Source organism: Trachypithecus francoisi, unplaced genomic scaffold (assembly GCF_009764315.1).
Source record: "Trachypithecus francoisi isolate TF-2019V2 unplaced genomic scaffold, Tfra_2.0 Lachesis_group4, whole genome shotgun sequence".
Lineage (NCBI taxonomy): Eukaryota > Metazoa > Chordata > Mammalia > Primates > Cercopithecidae > Trachypithecus > Trachypithecus francoisi.
This window is the reverse complement of record NW_022681469.1, coordinates 110,464,714-110,485,726: the sequence shown is the minus strand read 5'-3', so window position 1 is coordinate 110,485,726 and position 21,013 is coordinate 110,464,714. Positions and strand designations below refer to the sequence as shown.

The 21,013-nt window shown below is 60.2% G+C and overlaps 1 protein-coding gene across 1 annotated transcript in view; it reads left to right on the top strand.

The window, feature by feature from the left end:
• Positions 1 to 18,663: 18,663 nt before the first annotated feature.
• FAM20C (FAM20C golgi associated secretory pathway kinase) overlaps positions 18,664 to 21,013 on the top strand; it is a 65,593-nt gene continuing 63,243 nt past the window's right edge. The window contains exon 1 of the mRNA XM_033192425.1: positions 18,664 to 20,541. Coding sequence (XP_033048316.1) covers positions 19,937 to 20,541 — 605 coding nt within the window. The 5' untranslated portion in view covers positions 18,664 to 19,936. The remainder of the gene's footprint in view (positions 20,542 to 21,013) is intronic.

Genomic DNA, 21,013 nt, shown 5'->3' with positions numbered 1-21,013 from the left:
CACGCAGCCGGGAGAGGCCGCCCGGCACAGAAAACACGGAGGCAAGTCGTCCTGTTGTTCAGGACACCAGGCCAGGGTCATCTGCTGAGCAGCAACAGACGAGGAGTGCTGGCTGCTACTGGCACCTCTGCCGTCTTGCAATTTACATCAAGTCTGAGCTCTGTGCGTGCGACACAGCAGCGTCTAAAGCTGTCCCCAGCAAGGGCCCATGTAACCACCTCGTTCCCAGTCAGGCGTTGGCTGTCCTGAGGCTGCCGGAAGCTGAAGTGGAGCCATGTCGACTCCAGACCCCCCTCCCAGCTCCCCTTGTCTGGGAAGCCGCTATCTCCAGCGCAGCCACTCAACACGGCTGGTCTCAGAGCAGCAGCGCACGCCCACCTGTGGCCACCCCGGCCTCCTCCCGACACCCCCACGGAAGGCTGTGTCTCCGCCCCGCCTAGGGTGCCAGGAGTGCCTGTGTGTGGAGACAAGCCCAGGGCCATGGCACTGCAGGGCAGCCCTTTTCTCACTAAAAGCCTGCACCCTTCTCTCACTGCTTTCCAGGAGGGGCTCCCTCAGGTGCGGGGGGTGTTGGCCAGAGCCCCGTGGCTCACACCTCCTCTTCTGTCTCTGGCTTCCTGTCTTCAGGTGGATATTTCAAATTCCAAGAAAGCACTTAGTAACTTCTTTGAGTGATATTATGTTGAGAAATGATCATTTTACTTTCAGGTGATTTTTAAAAATTACATTCACAGAAATTTTAAAAATCTCAATATGCAGCCATCTGCTTTTTTGGCTGGGGCATGCTTCAGTCCTGTACTGGACACTGTGGAGAGAGAGAGCCAGGCACAGCACCCACACGTGCAGATGGGCGGAGGGCCCCTGGAGGGCTCAGCTCCCTCGTGAGGGTCCAGCCTGGATGCAAGGTTGAGACGCACGTGGGGACAAGCGGGAGGTATCGGGCAGGGTGCAGGGGCTGGGAGGCCAGGGCTTTGCTCCTGGAATTCCATACCGGCCTGCAAACCCTGCTCAGTGGAACACCACACCAGACACAGCTCTGGGGCTTGAGGAGCCGTGGCCGCCCCGGGACCCCCACCATCCTGGCATCAAGGGCCTTGGACTCTGCTCTCTGCAAGCTCCCTCCGGGGGTAGCAAAGCCGGCGAGATTTGGAGGCCAGAGGGTGCCTGGGCCCTTCCTGGAGAGTGAGGGGCACCTGATGTTCACAGGAACATCCCTCTGCCATGAGGGTCTCCGGGGCAAGCTGGAGGTATGTGCAGAGAAGGGGGGCAGCTCCTCTCAGGCGGCCCACCCCAGCCCGTCGGTGACACTGGCTACTCGAGAGGAGTGAGGAGAGGGATGCGGGCCGTCGGGAAACCACGAAGCCTGAAAAATACCTGTTGACAAGAGCGGGTCAGAGGAGCTGGGGAGAGGGCCCAGGCCAGCCCCGTCCAACTGGGGCTCTCGGAGGACGGGGGCCGCCCCAGGCTGCCAGTGCTGAAGTTTGGGTTCTCTGAGGACTGTGAGGGGGTCTCAGCGCCATGTCCACAGATGGGGCAGGGACCTCCCCAGGGAACCTTCTCTCGGCGGGGCCAGCCCACCCCAGGGGCCGTAGACGAGGGAGTTAATGGACACAGGATGAGCAGAGCCGCCTGGTTCACCAGCAGCGGGGTGAGGAAGGGAGTGGGGGGTCTGCCGTGAGTGGAGAGAGGACAGCCTGAGGCCTCAGGAATGCTGGCTGCCTGCCTGCAATGGGAGCTAACTGGGGGTCTGTCGGGAAAGGGCCTGGCCGCGGATTTAGGGGCAGTTTGGACACACTGGTCCTGTGACCTTGATTTCGGATTCCGGATGCTGGTTTCTGAGTGCAGCTGTGGACTCTCCAGGACCCATCACTGGGGAGCAGGAGCATCTCCAGGGACCCTGGGGCCCGGGGCTCTGAGGGAGGCTCCGCAGTCCTGGCACGAGGTCACCGCGGGGCCAGACCAGGGCCCAGGCACAGTAGCCACCAAGAGGAGGCCGGCCGGTGTGGAAGCCTTGCAGAGGGTGAATTCCAAAGAGAGCCCCTCCTGCTCCGAGACCCTCGCTCCCGAGCCACACTCAGCAGGTGACACGCAACGAGACCCTCGGGATCAGGGTCAGGGTCAGGGTCAGGGTCAGAGCCAGGGTCAGGGTGAGGGTCAGGGTTAGGGTCAGGGTCAGGGTCAGAGTCAGGGTCAGGGTGAGGGTGAGGGTGAGGGTTAGGGTTATGGTCAGGGTCAAGGTGAGGGTTAAGGTCAGGGTCAGGGTCAGGGTTAGGGTCAGGGTGAGGGTGAGGGTGAGGGTTAGAGTTATGGTCAGGGTCAGGGTGAGGGTTAAGGTCAGGGTCAGGGTTAGGGTCAGGGTCAGGGTTAGGGACAGGGTCAGGGTGAGGGTCAGGGTCAGGGTCAGAGTCAGGTGAGGGGAGGTGAGGGGAGGGTTTAGGGTTATGGTCAGGGTCAAGGTGAGGGTTAAGGTCAGGGTCAGGGTTAGGGTCAGGGTCAGGGTGAGGGTGAGGGTTAGAGTTATGGTCAGGGTCTGGGTGAGGGTTAAGGTCAGGGTCAGGGTTAGGGTCAGGGTCAGGGTTAGGGACAGGGTCAGGGTGAGGGTCAGGGTCAGGGTCAGAGTCAGGGTGAGGGTGAGGGTGAGGGTGAGGGTTAGGGTTATGGTCAGGGTCAAGGTGAGGGTTAAGGTCGGTTCAGGTTAGGGTCAGGGTCAGGGTGAGGTGAGGTTAGAGTTATGGTCAGGGTCTGGGTGAGGGTTAAGGTCAGGGTCAGGGTTAGGGTCAGGGTCAGGGATAGGGTCAGGGTCAGGGTGAGGGTCAGGGATAGGGTGAGGGTTAAATTCAGGGTCAGGGTCAGGGTTAGGGTCAGTGTCAGGGTCAGGGTTAGGGTCAGGGTCAGGGTGAGGGTGAGGGTCAGGATCAGGGTTAGGGTCAGTGTCAGGGTCAGGGTTAGGGTCAGGGTCAGGGTTAGGGTCAGTGTCAGGGTCAGGGTTAGGGTCAGGGTCAGGGTGAGGGTTAAGGTCAGGGTCACGGTGAGGGTCAGGGTCAGGGTTCGGGTCAGAGTCAGGGTCAGTGTCAGGGTGAGGTTCAGGGTGAGGGTTAGGGTCAGGGTTAGGGTCAGAGTTAGGGTCAGGGAGCCCAGACTCCATGCGTGCCAGGGAGAGGCCGCGGCAGCCAAGGGCGTTCTGGTGCCTGGCAGTCAAGGAACGAATTTTGGCTGTTACCCTCTCTGAGTGACTCCAGTGTAGAGAGGCAGGGCCTGGGTCCCAGGGTTGTCTCAGTCTCAGTGCAGCCCCTCAAAATGGGGGTCCCATGCCCAGCACCCTGGGTGGGGAAGAGCAGGCAGCTAGCTGGAGCCTCTGGCCATTTTAAAAGAGGCCCCATTCCCTGGGCCTCGAGGGGGTGGCTGTGCACATGCAGACAGGCGCTAACCCAGGTACGCACACACATACACGCACATGTGTACGCACACTCACACATGGATGTTTGTACATACACGCACATGTACACGTACACACATGCCTGTGCACACAGGGATGCATGAAGGAGGCTCCACTTTCTGCACCCCTACGCTGCCTTCCAAAGGGACAGGTCCTCATTTCCCTGTGGTGGGACCCCGAGCGTGCCTGGCTTCTGCGGGGCCAGGTGATGCACACCAACTCAGGGTCTGCTTAGGCAGGTGCACAGCAGAGAAGTGGGATGCCTAGTGGCAGGGACTCTGCCCTCACAGCTCCTCTGCCAGGCAGGGACCAGGTCCCACTGTCAACCAAGGGAAGCCAGGCCTGGCCACCCGGCCCTGCATTTCAGAGGGGCCAGCAGCCAGTGCTCTGGGATTTTAGTCACTGAATGAGCCTGGGCACCTGCCTTCCCTCTCTGGCCTCAGTTTACCCCAGTACTGCTGGGCGGCGGATCAGGGCATAGCGAAGGACCATTTCAGCTCTGCCGGTGCCACCTTGCTGAAGTCCTGGCTGCTTTTTCCTGCATCCCGGGGTTTTCTGACAAAAGAGGAGCATGTTAGTGCTTGAAATGGCCTTACCTCTTGCTATTTTTGCAGGAGGCCTGAACGCAATTGTTAAAAATAGAAATAATGAGGGAAAGCAGCAGCTTCTGCCCTTGAGTCCTGAGGCCAGGACAGGGCTCCCAGGATCCTCTCTGGGCTCGTGATGATAAATGATCAGTGGGCTGCATTTGTCCTTAGCTAATTTATCCTTGGCCTAGAGAGAAAGTTTCTGCCTTCGTTTTTTTTTAAGAGGAAAGCTGGAAAGGTGCTTCAGGCCTAATATCTTTGCTTAGTCTCTTTTTTGGGCACTGGACCCTGCATTTTCCACCTGACAATGCCATGTGGGGCTTGTTCCAGGCGCTCTATGGGCCTCGTGCCGCCTGTGCTGGCCGGAGCCAGCGTGGCAACCAAATGTCTGGGTGTGCCCCGCACGACCCCACCTCACTGCTCCCCTGAGCTGTCCTCCCCCTGCAGAGGGGCCAAGGAGCACCCCTGGGAGGCCGTGTCAGCAAGAAAGGCACGGCAGGGCGGGGCCAGGGCAGGGTGAACAGGACCCTGGCGCGTGGTGGCCACGACTCCCAGCTCTTGGAGGAACAGGCCTTGAAGAAGCAGAGAGGTTGGCCTGGCAAAAGCCTCGGCATCTCTGTTTATTTTTACCTTACATGCACCGCCACCGCTGCTTCCTGCGGTAGCCCCTCCCCACCCAAGAGGCATTCCCAGCCCGCAGGACCACAGAGAGGGGCAGGGGTCTTCAGTGTGGCTAAGGGCCACCGCCTGCAGCACCTGGGAAGGAGCTGCCAACTCCCCCATCCTCAGAGCTGAAGTCTCCTCGCATTTGGGCCTTAACTTTTTTAATGCGAGATACAGCTCAAGGCTTGCGGTCGCATTTCTGTCTTCGGGTACTAAAACTGCATTTTCTTCTTGAGTTCCATGTTTCAGGGAGAAAATCATGAAGAAACAGAATAAAGGACTTTGTGGCAAGCTACGGTCATAGAGAAGGACATGTGGGTGAGGCTGGGAGCCCGGGGAGCCTGGTGTCAGCTCCAATCTGAGCAGCGGAGCCAGCGGGAAGACCCGGCCTCTGTGAGTGTGTGGGGTGCTTTGGAGATGGGGGTGTGTTTAGACTTTGTCTCTTACATGTTATTCCCATGGCAGGCTCTGCACCAGTCTCGGCACTGCCTGTGGCATCTGATTCTGCCAGGGCTGCCCACTTAGCTTTTGGGTACATGGAAGGTCTGCATCATGGTTCCTGCTGAAGAAGGGAGTGTGTGGCTGTGTATGTGTGTGTGCACAGGCATATGCACACGCCTATGTTTACATGAACACATATGAGCAAGTGCATGTGTATATGCACGAACATGTGTGTGCCCTGAGGTACATGCATGTGCGCATTTGCCTACATGGACCTGTGCGTGTGTGCATGTGGTACACATGTGCGATTGGCAAACATGTTCACACATATGTATATGGGCACATGTATGTGCAGGCATGTATGCATGTTTGGGCACATATATGTACAGGCATGCATGCACGTGTGGGTGTGCATGTATATTGTATGAACACACATGTGCATGCATTTACAGGCATGTGTGCATGTATGTGTGTTTGGCATGTGCATATGTATTACATGTATATGGCCACACACGGATACAGGTATGTGTACACATGTGCATGCACGCTTGCCCAGACACACACCTGCACACCTCCCTGCCCTCCACCCCGCCTTTGGGGTCTCCATCACCGCTGCTTGCTGATAGGTCTTGAAAAAGCCCAGGCTGGTGGGCATGTCCTGCTGCCCAGGTGGGCAGGAGTGGGAACAGCCTATCTGGGCCTTCTCCAGGTTTCCTCTGTCAGCCCGGAGGAGGGCAATCATGATGCAATTTCTTACAATAATGATACCTCACATTGCATAATCGTTCATGTCATTCAAAATATTGAAAATTGTAGCACAGAAAGGTTGGAGGATTCCACAGCAACTCAGCACCACGAAGTCGGCCACGGCCCTACACGTCGACGGGTCAGTTGGGTGACCTGGCCGGCCCCGGGGAGGATGCCTCTTTCTGCTGAAGCTCATCCACATCCAGGTCCAGAGCTTCTCGGTGTCCAGGAGATGCTGCCAGCTCCCAGCCCCAGGACGGGTGTGAGGCTGTGGCCCTGGGCTAGGTCCCGCCAGGGTCTGAAACGGTACCCTGAGGTGGAGGGAGGTTGAGGGCAGTGAATCCTGCTTTGAGAACTGCTGTCAGCTGTTCGGGATGGATGGGGTGTGGGCTCGGGGCTGCGTCTGACATGTAGGTTGGCTCCAACTATCACCCCAGATTGGGTCTGTCTGCAACAGCAGTGGGATGAGTGCTGGGTTGAGGGCCCAGCATGTGGGCTGAGCAGTTTGTTGGCCACATCCAAGCTCTACTGGGGAAAGGAGTCCACTGGTGCCTGTGGTAGGAAACCAGTCCCTCACCCTGGGGCCGGATCAGGGGGTCTGAGGGGTGGGAAGTGCTGCCCCCGGCTTGGCTGCTCTCCGTGAGCTGGATAATCGAACCCAAATGCACATGTGTGTGAGCTCACGGTGAGCAGAGCCTCCTGCTTCGGCAGAGGTCTGTGACCGCCTCTGGAGCGCCTTCCCTCCAGGACACCGCTGAGGCCTGGCGGACGTCACGAGTGTCCTGCCCGAGGCCCTGTGGTTACTGGACTCCCTCAACCTGCTGCCTCCGACTCTTCCTCACTTTCTAAACCTTCTCTCCGCTTCCCGGGGAGCTCCTCCTGCACTAAGTGTCCTGGCTCCTGCCCTGCCACACCGACCATGTCCCTCTTTCAGCCGGTCCCCGATACTGAGCATCTTAGAGGCAGCCACTCTTCACACACCTGGTTGCCCATCTTCCACAATTTGCATCTCCTCCTGTGCACAGAGGAGGAAACCAAGGCTTCCAGCCCCGGAGCTGGCAAACGCAGAGACCCCAGGCTCCCTGTGGCCCGGACCACTGGCTTTCCCTCTGCTGCCTGGGGCGTCCTGCAGGACCGGGCTCAGGCGTGGAACCCGCACGTGGAGCCAGGACAAGCAGGCCACACGGAGGGAATGCCGACCACGTCCCTGAGGCTGCAGTGGTGAGGAGGGGACTGACTTCAGTGTGAGTTCAGGAAGGCAGCGTCCTGCTCGGATTTTAGAAACGGGTAGAAACCCCCACGTGGTGTCTCCTTGGTTTAACCCAGAGATGCTGAGGCCTGGTGTCCACTGCCCTCCTCCCAAAGGCCAGACTCAAGAGGAGGCAGTGCAGGAGGATGGCACAGCTGGGCCTGTCCCCTCGCGGCTCGGAGGCGGCATCGGCCACAGTGTGGTCTCTGCATGCAGGCGGGTGGGCTCTGCAAGGCCTCGTCGGGGAGGGGGCGGGCTCTGGGGCCGCATCGCACCCGATTCGTGTTCTCCAGCCTGTTTCCTCGCCTTACGTGGGACACGGTCACCCACCTGCGGGGAGTCTTGCTGCTGCACGACAGTGAGTAGAGGTGCCCGGCACGGGCACACGGCAGGCACTCAGCCAGCGCTCACTCCTGAGTCCCTGTGTGCCTGAGAACCACTAGGCTTCAGGCCTCCGGGAGGCGTCTTGCAGGGGCAGTCTCTCTGACCACGCCTCTGCCCGCTGTGTCTGGATCGTGTGGGGGCCCCCAGACCAGAGGCAGCCGGGAGGTGGAGTCCGGACGCGGAGGGAGAGACAGGATCTCCCAATTTGGTGATTATGGGTGGGAAGCGGCAGCCGGAATTACACACCAGTCCCACAGCGGGGGTTTTAAGCACTAATATTTTACAGGTGAAAAGCTACATCTCCCACGGCAGATAGCCACCATCACGGCTGTCAGATTCTTGCAGACCGGAAGATGCATCTAAAGGAAAACGGACCCAGGCAGGAAGACCAGCGGCCGCCCGAGTGTTGGCAGAAGCAGGCCTGTTGCTGAATCGTGACGTTTGCAGAAATCGCTGTTTTAGCTGCTGTTGGCTCCTCTCAAACTCCTGACCGATCCCAAGAGCTGCCGGGAAGCACCTTCCCCTGCGACTCCTCGGGGACACGGGCTCCGGCTGCAGCCTCAAGTGACCCCTTTGCCGGAGTCCAAGAAAAGAGAAGCTGCTTCCGTGGACTTGTGTCCTAGATGAAGCCGCAGTGGCAGGAAGTGGTAGCTGGCTGCTCCCAGGGTTTATTTGGCTGGGACAAGAGGTCCCAAAGCTGTCCCCGGGAAGGAGCTTAGGCGGTGCTGAGCTGGTGTTCAGGGGGCGGAGGGAGAGACAGGGAAGGAGCTTAGGCGGTGCTGAGCTGGTGTTTGGCGGGGCAGAGGGAGAGACAGGGCCAGAGACACGGGGAACACGGTCCAGATGCAGCGGGGAGCAGTGGGAGGGAGAGCCAGGCCCTCTGCGACGCCGGCTGTGGGCTGGGACAACAGGGGAGGGTGAGGCAGTCCCAGCTCTCAAGGCCTCTGGCCCAGGATGGGGTGTGAGATGGCCAAGCTGCCGTGGGGCCGCCCAGGAGGAGGAGAAGCAAGCCCACTGGGGAGGGCTCATGGGCGTGGTGGTATCGGAAGAGGCTCCTGAAGGGTGTGTGAGAGTTTTCCAGGAAGGGTGCTTGGAGGGAGCGCTGGGCGAGTGGCCGGCACCAACAAAGGCCTCGGGTCCCCAGAGCCCTGCGTGGGTCGGAGCTGGGTCTTCCCAGGTTAGGGTTAGGGTTCGGGTTGTGTCTCTTTTCCACAGCCCTTGAGAGCAGCAAGATTTCAGCAAATGTAACTTGTACAGTTTCTGATGGTCAGAAATAATCCACGTGTTAGGCTTTCTTTAATCCTGTACTTCAAAATTGGCATCACAGACCAGTGCCCCTGCAGAGAGCAGCCTGGGCCCCTAAATGGAGGGGCCTGCTGGGGAATGAGCTGTCTGGAGGGTCCACACTGGAGGAGGGGGCGGAGCCACGCCCGGGCTGGAGAGCCTCTGTGCAGAGTGGGCCCCGGAATCCCAGGTCCCTGGTGCAGGGGGTGGAGGTCAGGCAGGCCCTGGGCAGCCAATTGCTGCCCGAAGCCCACCCTGAGGAGGGAGGGAGGCAAACTCACTTCCCCAGACCCAGCAGTGCCCATATCTGGGGAACCCCAGGAAGGGCCGGCACTGCGTGGACACCCCTCCGGCCCGGCCCTTGGTTCCAAGTTCACACCAGCTCCCTGTGGAACGGTCTGATGGAGAGGAGTCTGACCTGGAGAATCCATGCCTCTCACACATGGAGCTGGGCAACAGCTGGTACCTGCCCTGCTCACAGCTGGGGAGGGAGGGGGAGATGAGCCAGAACTGGCCCCTTTGGCAGTGGGGGTGGCGGGGTACAGGGAGTCAATGGCCCCAGCCCCAGCGATAGCACAGCCGCCCCCTGGGGGGAAGGGGAGGCTGAATAGGACAGAGAACCCCACGTCCTCCACACCTGAGGCCATAGCCCAAGGCTTTCACTCCAGACCCAGACATGTCCGGGCTCTGATAAGAAGTTCCCTGTAATTTATTTTCCCTTGAGTCTCAAATTTGCTTCTAAATATCCAATCTTGTTTGTCTGATATATCCGTTTTCATCTCGAATCACCAAGCCTGTAGATTACACTCATGCATGAAATATTTGGTGAATACCTTTTAATTTTACAAAATGCCTCCTTCTGAAATTACTCCTCCGTACCCGGGGAAACACAGAATGATGTCACGGCCAGCTTGGAGGTACAAGTATTTCGCAAATCTTTTTTTTTTTTTTGAGACGAAGTGTCGCTCTGTCGCCCAGGCTGGAGTGCAGTGGTGCAATCTCAGCTCACTGTAAGCTCCACCTCCCGGGTTCACGCCATTCTCCTGCCTCAGCCTCCCGAGTAGCTGGGATTACAGGTGCCTGTCACCACGCTCGGCTAATTTTTTAAATATTTTTAGTAAAGACGGGGTTTCACCGTGTTAGCCAGGATGGTCCCGATCTCCTGACCTCGTGATCCGCTCGTCTTGGCCTCCCAAAGTGCTGGGATTACAGGGTGAGCCACCGCGCCCGGCTGCAAATCTTAACAACGTTGGCTTTCTACAAGCAAGTGAGCGAGTGTTGATGGACAGAGTCACACTCTACCTGTTGGAGGAAGGGGACGATTTAATTGACGACATCTTCAGTTCCCGTCCCCATCCTCCCTGGGCCCCTCTGTACCGGGGGGCTGTGGCCTCGCGGTGATCTAGGCCGACAGAGCAGTACCCCAAGTCCTCTTCAGATTCCTTTCAACTCGGTGCTGTGACGTCTGTGTCTTCATGAGAAAGGACGCGCTTCCAAGCGGCCGCTGAGAGCGACAGCCAGGCCGACCGGCAAACGGCCCACAGCCAGCACCGGGAGCCACAGAAGCCACAGCGCCCACACCAGGGTCTCTGTCCCCTCCATGGAGGTGCTCTCTGCCTATCCACTGGGCCCGCCCACAGGGCCCCTCCGCAGACACTGCCCGGCCTCCCTCACCTCCCTGAGGCATCCCTCCGTCAGGTGCTGAGAACCTGCGTCTCTCACCTGCTTTTCCCAAGGCTGGAGCTTCCCCAGGACGAGAGCGGGGCCTGGGCTCCCAGCGCCAGTTTCTAGCACAGGACCTGGCCCCTGGCTTGTGAGAGGACTGAAGTGGCTGTGTCTCCACACAGCTGACAGCTTCACGAGACAGAAGGGGAGGTCAGGGCCAAGCCCCAGTGACGAGAGGACTCAGAGCCCCATGACCCGGCCACAGACAGCAGCTGGCTTAGTCCTCATGACAAGGTGAGAGCCAATAGCTCCCTCCCACCGTGGGAAACCAGCTCTGAGACATTCCCCAACATGACATGCCCAGGGCCGTCTGGCTGGCGAGGGACAAGCCAGACCTAACCCCTGTGTGCTGGCTCCAAGCCCACCCTCAGCCCGTCCGTCCCCCAGCGCTGGCCTGTCCCTCCCACACCCCTCCTGCTGCCTCCAGCACAGGGAGCCCCAGGGAAGGGCAGGAGCCCGGGAAGCAGATGTGGGCATCTTGTTCCTAAGTGTCCAGAATTCCAAGACGGCTTAGGGCTGAGTGGGTGAGGCTGGTGAAAAGGTCAAGTTTCTTGGTAAAAATAGTGACCACAGTAACAGCAACATATGCTTTGTAGCAAAGACTCCCTGTGTGCAAACCCCTGAGGCTGGCCCTGCCCTTCCCTCCCCTCTCCTCCCCTCCCTCCCCTCCCCTCCCTTCCTCCCCTCCCTCCCCTCCTTCCCCTCCCTTCCCTCCCCTCCCTTCCCTCCCCTCCCTTCCCCTCCCTTCCCTTCCCTTCCCTTCCCTCCCCTCCCCTCCCTTCCCCTCCCTTCCCTCCCCTCCCTTCCCTCCCCTCCCTTCCCCTCCCTTCCCTTCCCTTCCCTTCCTTTCCCCTCCCCTCCCTTCCCTTCCCTTTGAGGCAGAGTCTCACACTGTCGCCCAGGCTGGAGTGAGGTGGTGCGATCTCGGCTTGCTGCGACCTCCACCTCCTGGGCTCAAACAATTCTCCTGCCTCAACCTCCTGAGTCGCTGGGACTACAGGCGCCTGCCGCCATGCCCAGCTAATTTTTGTATATTTAGTCGAGACGGGGTTTCACCATGTGGGCCGGGCTGTTCTCAAGCTCCTGACCTCAGGTGATAAACCTGCCTCAGCCTCCCGAAGTGCTGGGATTCCAGGCGTGAGCCACCGAGAAGTGCTGGGATTCCAGGTGTGAGCCACGGTGCTGGCCTCACGGATGTTCAGTCATTATCATTTTCTAATGAACGTGGTTGCCGTTCCTCCGAGCGCCGCGCGGGCGTCCTGCGGATTTCGGCAGGTGCTGTTCCCATCCGTGTTCGCTTAACACAGACTGTGATGCCCCTTTTGCTCCTTCAAAACCCAGAAATTACATATGAGTGTTTTTCTTTGTGATATTAATTTCCAGGTAGACTTTTTTTTTTTTTTGAGATGGAGTCTCGCTCTTGTCGCCCAGGCTGGAGTGCAGTGGCCGGATCTCAGCTCACCGCAACCTCCGCCTCCCAGGTTCAAGTGATTCTCCTGCCTCAGCCTCCCGAGTAGCTGGGATTACAGCTGCCTGTCACCACGCTCAGCTAATTTTTTGAAATTTTAGTAGAGATGGGGTTTCACCATGTTGGTCAGGCTGGTCTCAGACTCCTGACCTTGTGATCCACCACCGCGCCTGGCCCAGGTAGAAATATTTTTAAAGTCAGTTTTTGTTTCCTTATACCACACTGTGTCTACGAACAAGCTGTAGACTGTGCATGTGTGCCTGCGCACAAGTGCGTGTGTGTGTAGACGCCCTGACAGACTAGATTGTCTGCCTTTTGGAATTTCTTGATATTTTTATGACGAGCAAAATGTGGTCAGTTTTTGTGGATACTCCGTATATAATAGAATGTGAATCCTGTATGTGAGGGATACAAAATAAAGTCAAGATTTACATTGTTTTATTCTTGTGTTTTCAGCTTCTTGATCTGTTGCTTTTAATGAAAACAAATGAATTATCTTTTCAGAGACCCTCAGACTGTGGATGGGGAATGGAGAGCCCAGGAGTCCAGCGTCGGGGTGGACTGGCCGGTCGGCCAGTGACAGCAGCCAGAGGGACCAGCGCCACCCTCCCCAGCCACCCCGCGTCCCTCAAACCCAGCCCAGCAGATGCAGAGCTCACATTTATCCTGCTAGTGTCTCTCCTGGCTCCCCTGTGAGCCCCGATAGCCAGGCCCATTCCCTGTCAGCACCTGCAGCCAAGCGGGAGGCCTGGGGACGGAGGAATATTGTCCTGCTCTGGCTTCGCCAGGCCAGGATTAGAATTGCATGTAGTGCAGCATCTGACGCTCACTGGACGCTCAGTAAGGACAAGACGGCCCTTCTCCTCCTGCCACCCAGAGCCCCAGCCTCCTCCCAGCCCCCCCAGGCTCCCAGAATAGCCTGCGGCCAGAGCTGGCCTGTGGTAAACAGCTCCAGAGCCTCTGGGTAGGTCCTGGATGAGTGATTCTTAGCAAAACATCGTGGGATCCAGAAAGGTGCAGGTGCCAGGCCTGAGCTGTGAGGGCCCCTCCAGCGCCCCCACCCAGACCCTCCGCTGGGCCACTCCAGGCCAGGCGTGAGTAGAGGCACAGGTGGTGCTCCCCTCTGTCCCATCCCAGGAGGGCATCCAGGAGGCTGGGACGTCCCCCATCCACGTGGGAAGGAAAACCCGCCATCCTGTTGCTGATGGAGCCTCAGGGAGTCATGGGGGGCCCCTGGTAGGAGGTGGGAGGCACATAAAACTCCATCTGCTGGTGGGCTGCACACCCCTCTGGGCACAGCCCCCAGGAGGCTTTCTCCTCCACGCCATCACACACCCCAAACTTTATGGCCCAGCATCTCTGTCTCCCACCCTCGTCCATACATTGTGGTGCACCCTTCACAGACGAGCACTGCGTGAGTTCCTTCAGTTCTCTTCTAATATCCCCTGCACAGCCATTCAGACAGGCTTCCTTCTTTCCCCTTCGTACACCAGCAGCACGGCTCTGTGCTTCCTCTCACATCTCACTACTTACGCACAGCGGCCTCCTCCTGGGTCAGCCAGGCCAGCTGGCAGCTCAGGGCTCAGGCGCTGGCTCCTCTGAGGAGTCCTGGGCTCCAACCAGCTGCTGGGCAACACGGGGACGACAGCCTCTCCTGTCTTAAAGGGCAGGAGGTACTGCGGCTTCTTCCCCTGCCACAGCCCCAGGGACCTGACGGGGACACTCGGAGACTCTGCCTCTGCCTCCTGTGCGGGGTCATGCTCTGCCTGGAAAGCTCCTCCTTCCTTCCTGGCCCATTGGGAAATCGCCGTGTGTCCTCTGGCCAGTCCCAGCACCCCCGGGTGGGATCACAGCAACCCCGCACCTCCCATTGCAGCCCTGTCTCCCTCCTCCTTGCAGGGCAGCTGCCAAGCCTCGCCCAGTCCAGGTCTCCCCAGGCAGGATCCCTTGGGGGAAACCTGAGGAGGCAGCTGTTTCCCCCACTCCCCGCGTGTCCTCAGAGAACCCCTTCCAGACCCCAAAGTCCAGAGCTCAGCCTCAGGTTCCCTCACTCAGGTCTGGGAACTGGAAGTCGGTCCTGCTCCCCTCCCCAGCCTCTGCCCCATTTTTCTGTTCGCTTCCACGTAGAGCAGACCAGAATATGCCACCCCAAAATATGCCTCTTTGACATAAGCATTATTTTGAGCGGCTTATTTTGAGAAACTGCAGCCACAGGAGAAACTCTGCAAGCAAGAGTGGAAGCTGCTCTTCTGTGAGAGAAAGTCGCACCCGTACAGGAATCTGCACTCACCAGGGGTGCCTCCCTCCCTGAGCCAGAAGGCCGGCTGGAAGTCACCAGAGACGCCCATCCACGAGAAGGCCTGACCCCAGTTTGGGGTAATTTCTTTTTTTTTTTTTTTTTTTTGAGACGGAGTCTTGCTCTGCCACCCAGGCTGGAGTGCAGTGGCCGGCTCTCAGCTCACTGCAAGCTCCGCCTCCCGGGTTCACGCCATTCTCCTGTCTCAGCCTCCCGAGTAGTTGGGACTACAGGCGCCCGCCTCGTCGCCCGGCTAGTTTTTTGTATTTTTTAGTAGAGACGGGGTTTCACCGTATTAGCCAGGATGGTCTCGATCTCCTGACCTCGTGATCCGCCCGTCTCGGCCTCCCAAAGTGCTGGGATTACAGGCTTGAGCCACCGCGCCCGGCCTGGGGTAATTTCTTGGGCCCCTCCCCACACCCTTTCTCTTTGTTTCCGTCGAACGTGGTATTTAAGCCTGAGCTCCAAGCCACGTCTCTGAGACATAGTCTGTCCCCTGAGTACGTCCCGTGCAGACCAAGGTATACATGCTATTAAGCTTCTGTTTGTTTTTCTCCTCTTATCTGTCTTGCGTTACAGGGTCTGTGTCAACTGCAAGGCCTATGAAGGGTGCAGAGAGAATTGCTTTTCTACCTTGCAGCACGAAGCCTCCCCCAGGGATCCTCCACGCCTCCCAGCTGCACCAAGACTTTCAATTACGAGCACCAGTGCCCTCCTGGAGTCTGGTGGTGCGGGAGGGGCGGGCCTGGTCCTCAGCCCTTGGGTCTTCTGGCCCCCTCATTCCTGGGAAGCCCATCTGACCCCTCATCCCTGAGGACCCCATCTGTCCCCCCTTATTCCTGGGGACTCCATCTGTCCCCCTCATTTCTGGGAGACCCCATCTGTCCCCCTCATTCCTGGAGACCCCGTCTGTCCCCCTCATCCCTGGGGACCCCATCTGTCCCCCTCATTCCTGGGGACTCCGTCTGTCCCCCCTTATTCCTGGGGACTCCATCTGTCCCCCTCATTTCTGGGAGACCCCATCTGTCCCCCTCATTCCTGGAGACCCCGTCTGTCCCCCTCATCCCTGGGGACCCCATCTGTCCCCCTCATCCCTGAGGACCCCATCTGTCCCCCCTTATTCCTGGGGACTCCATCTGTCCCCGTCATTCCTGGGGACCCTGTCTGTCCCCCTCATCCCTGGGGACCTCGTCTGTCCCAGGGCTTTGCACACGGAGGCCTCAGAATCCACAAGCTTTTTCCTAATTCCCAACACATCCACAACAATAGCCCGTCCCGGGGCTCCGGGGCTCCGGCTGGACCTCCCTCTGTCCTCAACACACAGCTGCTCTGCCTGCCCCACCCTCAGCCCTCCTCAGACCCACCCACCCGGACCCTAAGTGAGCCTCTCCCGATCCAAGCCCCAGGGTCACCCCTCTGTCCCCAGCCCTCCCACAGCCCCCTCACTCAGGACACAACCCACAGCCTGGCCCCACCTGCGGACCTGACAGAGGCTACTTGGCCCCTCACCCAATGCCCACCTCACAGGCCTTCTCTGCCCGCAGAGGGTCAAACATGCGCCTACCCCAGCCTTGGCACTTCCAGCCCCACAGGCCTCCAAGGGGCTGAGCCCTCAGGTACAAGCTTCTGTGCAAAGCCATGCCTGGAGGCCTTCCCAGACCGTGTGGTCTAAGAGCAATCACCTCACACCCAGGGCAGGCGGCCCTCCCTGCCCGGGCCCAGTAGTATTTTCCTACGTCATTCCTGTCACCACCTGGCACTCACCTTGGCTAACTGGAGCTCCAGCCCCTTTGGAAGAAAAATGTCCCCAGAGCCACTCCCTGGTCTCTGACGGGGCCACGTGTCCTCCCCAGGTGCCCTCCCCGGCAGCCAGCCCCTCTGCCTCCGCACAAGGGAGGGCCCAGGGAGGCTCAGGACCTGTGTGGCTGTGCGTGTGTCTACGTGAGTATCTGTGTGTCTGTGTGTTTCTGTGTATCTATGTGTGTGTCTGAATGTGTGTGTATCTGTCCATGTATCTCTGTGTATATCTGTGTCTGCATGTGTCTGTGTGTATATCTGTGTCTGTGTGTATATATGTGTATATGTGTGTATATCTGTGTGTACCTGTGTCTTTGTAGGTTTATGTGCGTATTGGTGTGTGTCTGTGTCTGTCATGCATTGACATGTATGTGTCTATGTGTGCATCTATATATATCTGCGTGTATGTCTTTGTGTATCTATAGATCTGTGTCTATGTGTAGATTACCTGTGTCCATCTGCGTATTGTATGTCCATGTGTGTCTACATGTGTGTCTGTGTCTGTCCATGTGTGTCTATGTGTGTATCTGTGTCCGTGTGTGTGTCCATGTATCTGTGTCTATGCATGTATCATCTGTGTCTATGTGTGTATCTGTGTGTCTATGTGTATTGTGTGTCCATGCATATATCTGTATCTATGCGTATGTCTACGTGTGTGTCCATGTGTTTCTGTATCTATGTATCTGTGTGTGTCTACATATCTGTGTCTATGTATCATCTGTGTCCACATGTGTGTATCTGTGTTTCTGTGTGTGTCTATGTGTGTATCTGTGTGTCCATGTGTGTGTATCTGTGTTTCTGTATCTATGTGTGTATCTTAGTGTGTGTCTGTTTTCTCTTTGTTTTCACGGTGTCCACAGACGGGCGGACTGAACCACCAAATTCCTCCTAAGAGCCCAGTAAAGGCACCAGGCAGAAGGGTCTGGCCGAGGGGGGCCGCTGTCTCCTCACTCCTCCGTGGAGTCCTGTCTTCTGACTTTTGTCACGTGCTGCCGCAGCCTGTGGACGCCTGATCCCCACGTGGAGAGGGGCTTGTGGTCCCTCCTCTGAGCGCCTGCTTTGTGCCCGGCCTCGGGCCAAACTTTGAATGAGACTCCTGTCTTACTTGAGTGCTTATGTTTTGGGGAGATAAACAATAAAAAGGAACAGAAGAAAGTGTCTTCAGACCACGGCGGGTGCTGTTGGGAAAACAGTGGTGGGGCAGGGAGGGGTGCTTCTGAAGGATCTGGCGAGGTCGAGGCCACTGTTCTAAGGGGGCGACAGACGAGATGAACCAGGACCCTGTGCGAGGGAGGGAGGCGTCCAGTGGTACACACAGGTCCAGATAACAGCCGGGCTCCAGAAGAACCTGCTCTGGGGAGGGGTGGGGGGCAGGAGGCCAGTGGAAGTAAGTGCCCAGGGAATCTCCACAAGGCCCCACACTGGATAATGGTGTTCCATGGGGTCTGGTCACCCCCATGTCTGCCCCGAGCCACTAGCCAGAGCTCTGCGTTGAGGTCCTGCAAGCCACGGGAGAGATGGGGGGCAGGAGCCTACAGAACCCCAAGTCCAAGGGAGACCCTTGCTGGGCTGGGAGAACACAGGCCAAGACCTTCCTTCCTGCCACAGGCTTCTGTCCCCGCTGTCCACTCCCCCGGGACTCTCCCTGCACCCAGGATCTTCCCCCTCATCCTCCTTGGCCTCTCTCGGTGACCCTGTCTACACACAGATGTGCTGTCCATGTGAGTGGAAGGAAGGATGAAGGTCACTCACAGGGATGAGGCTGTGTCCCGGGGGGGCGGCCCACCTCCAGGTCACACCGCCCCACCCAACACAGCCTCCAGTCCAGCTCCAGGTGGGCCGCACCCAGCTCTTCACTCACTTTAGATGGCCTGAGAGACATGGATTCCACTGACCAGCCCCACTTCTCCCCTTATAAGTATCTAGTGGGTGCCCACCGAGTGCCAGGCATTGGGCCAGGCTTAGAGATGAGTGAGTCCTCAGGAACAATGGGCTCAATGCCCTGAATTCACATAAAGGAAACTGAGGCTCAGAGAGGGCAGGGAGGACCCAGGTAACACAGCCAGCGAGTGAAAGAAGGAAGGGGGGCCCAGGCCCTGCTCCCAGCCCACGGGCCTGGGCTTGCTGCAGAGGCTGCCGGCCCAGGCAATCTGGGCACTGGGGAAGCAGCTGGCTTGGGGGACAGGGGTGTGGCCTCCTCCCACACACTTACCTCCCTGACTAGGATCTTAGGCTGACATCCACATTAACTCATATTCCCTACTGGGGGCTGGGGGGCCAGAAGCTGCCAGTTGCAGAAGCCACGTTGTACAAGCACTGCTGCCCTGGGTGTGGGTGACAGATGAGATGCACTCGTGTGCACACACACACTCATGCACACACACACACACGCGCACACACACAAACACTCATGCACACACATACACAAACACACACACTCTCATGCACACACATACACAAACACACAAACACTCTCATGCACACACACGAACACACACAAACACACACTCATGCACACACACACGTACACAAACACACAAACACACACACTCATGCACATGCCTGCACTCACACACCCCGTCGGCCCCAAGCAGGAAGGCGCCCCCCGCACACCAGCCCCTCTCTGCGCCCCCAGCGGGCCCGGCGTCGGGAGGGTTAAGGCGGGCGCGTCCCGGGTGGGGCCGGTGCCGGGAGCTTCACTGCCCTGGCGTCCCCTGGGTCTGGGCCCAGTCGCTTCTCGGGTCTCCCGCGGGGCCGCCTCCGCCTCCTCCTCCTGAGACAGGCGTGGGGCACGGGGTCGCCGCCCGGCGGGGAGCTCATCCGGCGGCGCAGACGCCCCGCGGCTCCGGGGAGGGACTTGGCCCGGGCCCCGGCCCCGGGCTCCTCCAGGGAGGAGCCGAGAGGCTGCAGCTGGCGGCGGCGGCGGCCCTGGGCGGGCGGGGGTCCCGGGAAGCGGCCAGGCCGGAGCCCCCCACTGCGCCGCAGCTGCTGGCCTGGCCGGAACCGAGCGCGCCCTCCCAGCCTCCGCCGCTTCCCTCTGCAAACCGCGGGCCGGAGGCGCCCTCCCTGAGCGGGCCCGGAGCCGCAGAGGCGTCGCGGGGCGCGGCCGAGGGGAGGAGGAAGGAGAGCGGAGCGCAGCCGGCCCGGGCCCAGCCGTGACTCGCGGGGCGGCGGCTCCGCCAATCTGCGGGCGCTGACGCGGGGGGCGGCTCCGCGGCGCTCGATATCTGCCCGCCCGGGGCGCGGGGCGCCGAGAGGCTGGGCCAGGCAGGAGCTGCGCTTGGGGCGGCCGCTGCACCTGCCCGGGACCCCGCCGGCCGCTCCCGCGCCCACCCCTCCGCCCTTCGCCCTCCCAGCCCCGGGCTCCCGGGCGCACGGTGAGAGCAGAGCCCGGCCCGGAGGAGCCGCCCCTTCCCGGCCCGCCGCCTGGAGGGGACCGCGCTGAGGATCGGGTCGCCTGCGGCCGCCGCCACCGCCCGGGCCCGTCGCGCCCCGGCCGGGATGGACCCGCGCGCCCGATGAGCCCAGCGCCGGCCGCTGCGAGCGCCGAGCCTCCCCCTGCTGCGGCCCCCGCCGCCCCCAGCGCGCCCGGCTCCGCGGACCAGGACCCTTGCGCTCCCCGGCTGAGGACGCGGCCGCTCCGGAGAGGCCGAGCGGGGACAGCCCCGAGATGGCGCGGGGACCCAGCGCTTTGGCGGCGGGCGCCCAGCACGCGGTCCGGGCCGGGGCACAGCCCCGGAGCTGGTAGCCGCCCGGCGCCGATGGACCTTGACCCGCGAGGCGGCGCCGCGCTCGTGCCCAGCCGCAGCTAGAGGGGCGCCAGGGGGACGCGCTCCAGGCCCGGGCCCGCCGCGCGGCCATGAAGATGATCCTGGTGCGCCGGTTCCGCGTGCTCATCCTCATGGTCTTCCTGGTGGCCTGCGCGCTGCACATCGCCCTGGACCTGCTGCCCCGGCTGGAGCGGCGCGGCGCGCGGCCCTCGGGGGAGCCCGGCTGTTCGTGCGCGCAGCCCGCCGCCGAGGTGGCCGCTCCCGGCTGGGCCCAGGTTCGGGGCCGCCCCGGGGAGCCCCCGGCCGCCTCCTCCGCCGCCGCCGACGCGGGCTGGCCCAACAAGCACACGCTCCGCATCCTGCAGGACTTCAGCTCCGACCCCTCCTCCAACCTCTCGTCCCACTCGCTGGAGAAACTGCCGCCCGCGGCGGAGCCGGCCGAGCGCGCCCTGCGGGGGCGGGACCCCGGCGCCCGGAGACCCCACGACCCCGCGCACCGGCCGCTGCTGCGAGACCCCGGCCCGCGTCAGTCCGAGCCGCCGCCCGGCCCCGGCGGAGACGCCTCGCTCCTGGCCAGGCTGTTCGAGCACCCGCTTTACCGGGTGGCGGTTCCGCAGCTCACGGAGGACGACGTCCTGTTCAATGTGAACAGCGACAGCAGGCTCAGCCCCAAAGCGGTGGAAAGCCCGGACTGGTGAGTGGGGGCTGGCAGGTGCCCATCACCACGGGAGCCGTGAGCCCAAGGCACGGTGCAGCGAGGTTCAGGGGCCCCGAAAGGCCGTTCCCCAAGGAAGAGGCCGGGCAGGGAGTGTGGTATGGGAGGAGGCAGCGGCCCAGCTCAGGGCACTGCCTTTGTCTCCAGAATCACCTCCTCCTTGGGAGGGGCTGCCGGGTGGTCGTAGCCGTGCCCCTGTGGCTGCTGGTGAGGAAGCCAGACCCTGCGCCCTTTAGAAGCGAGTCCTGGCCATCAGCTTGGGAAATGGGGTCAGGCAATGAATGAATGGGTTGGTGAGGGAAGGACAGTGGCCTTTCCCCGGGGAAGGGGCCAGGCTGCCGCTGGGCTTTCAGACACTTGGCAAGGGTGCTCTGGGTGGGCACCTTGGAGAAGGTCAGGATGTGCCTATTGAGTCTTTTAAACCCAGTGGCTGGAGCAGAATTATCAGAGG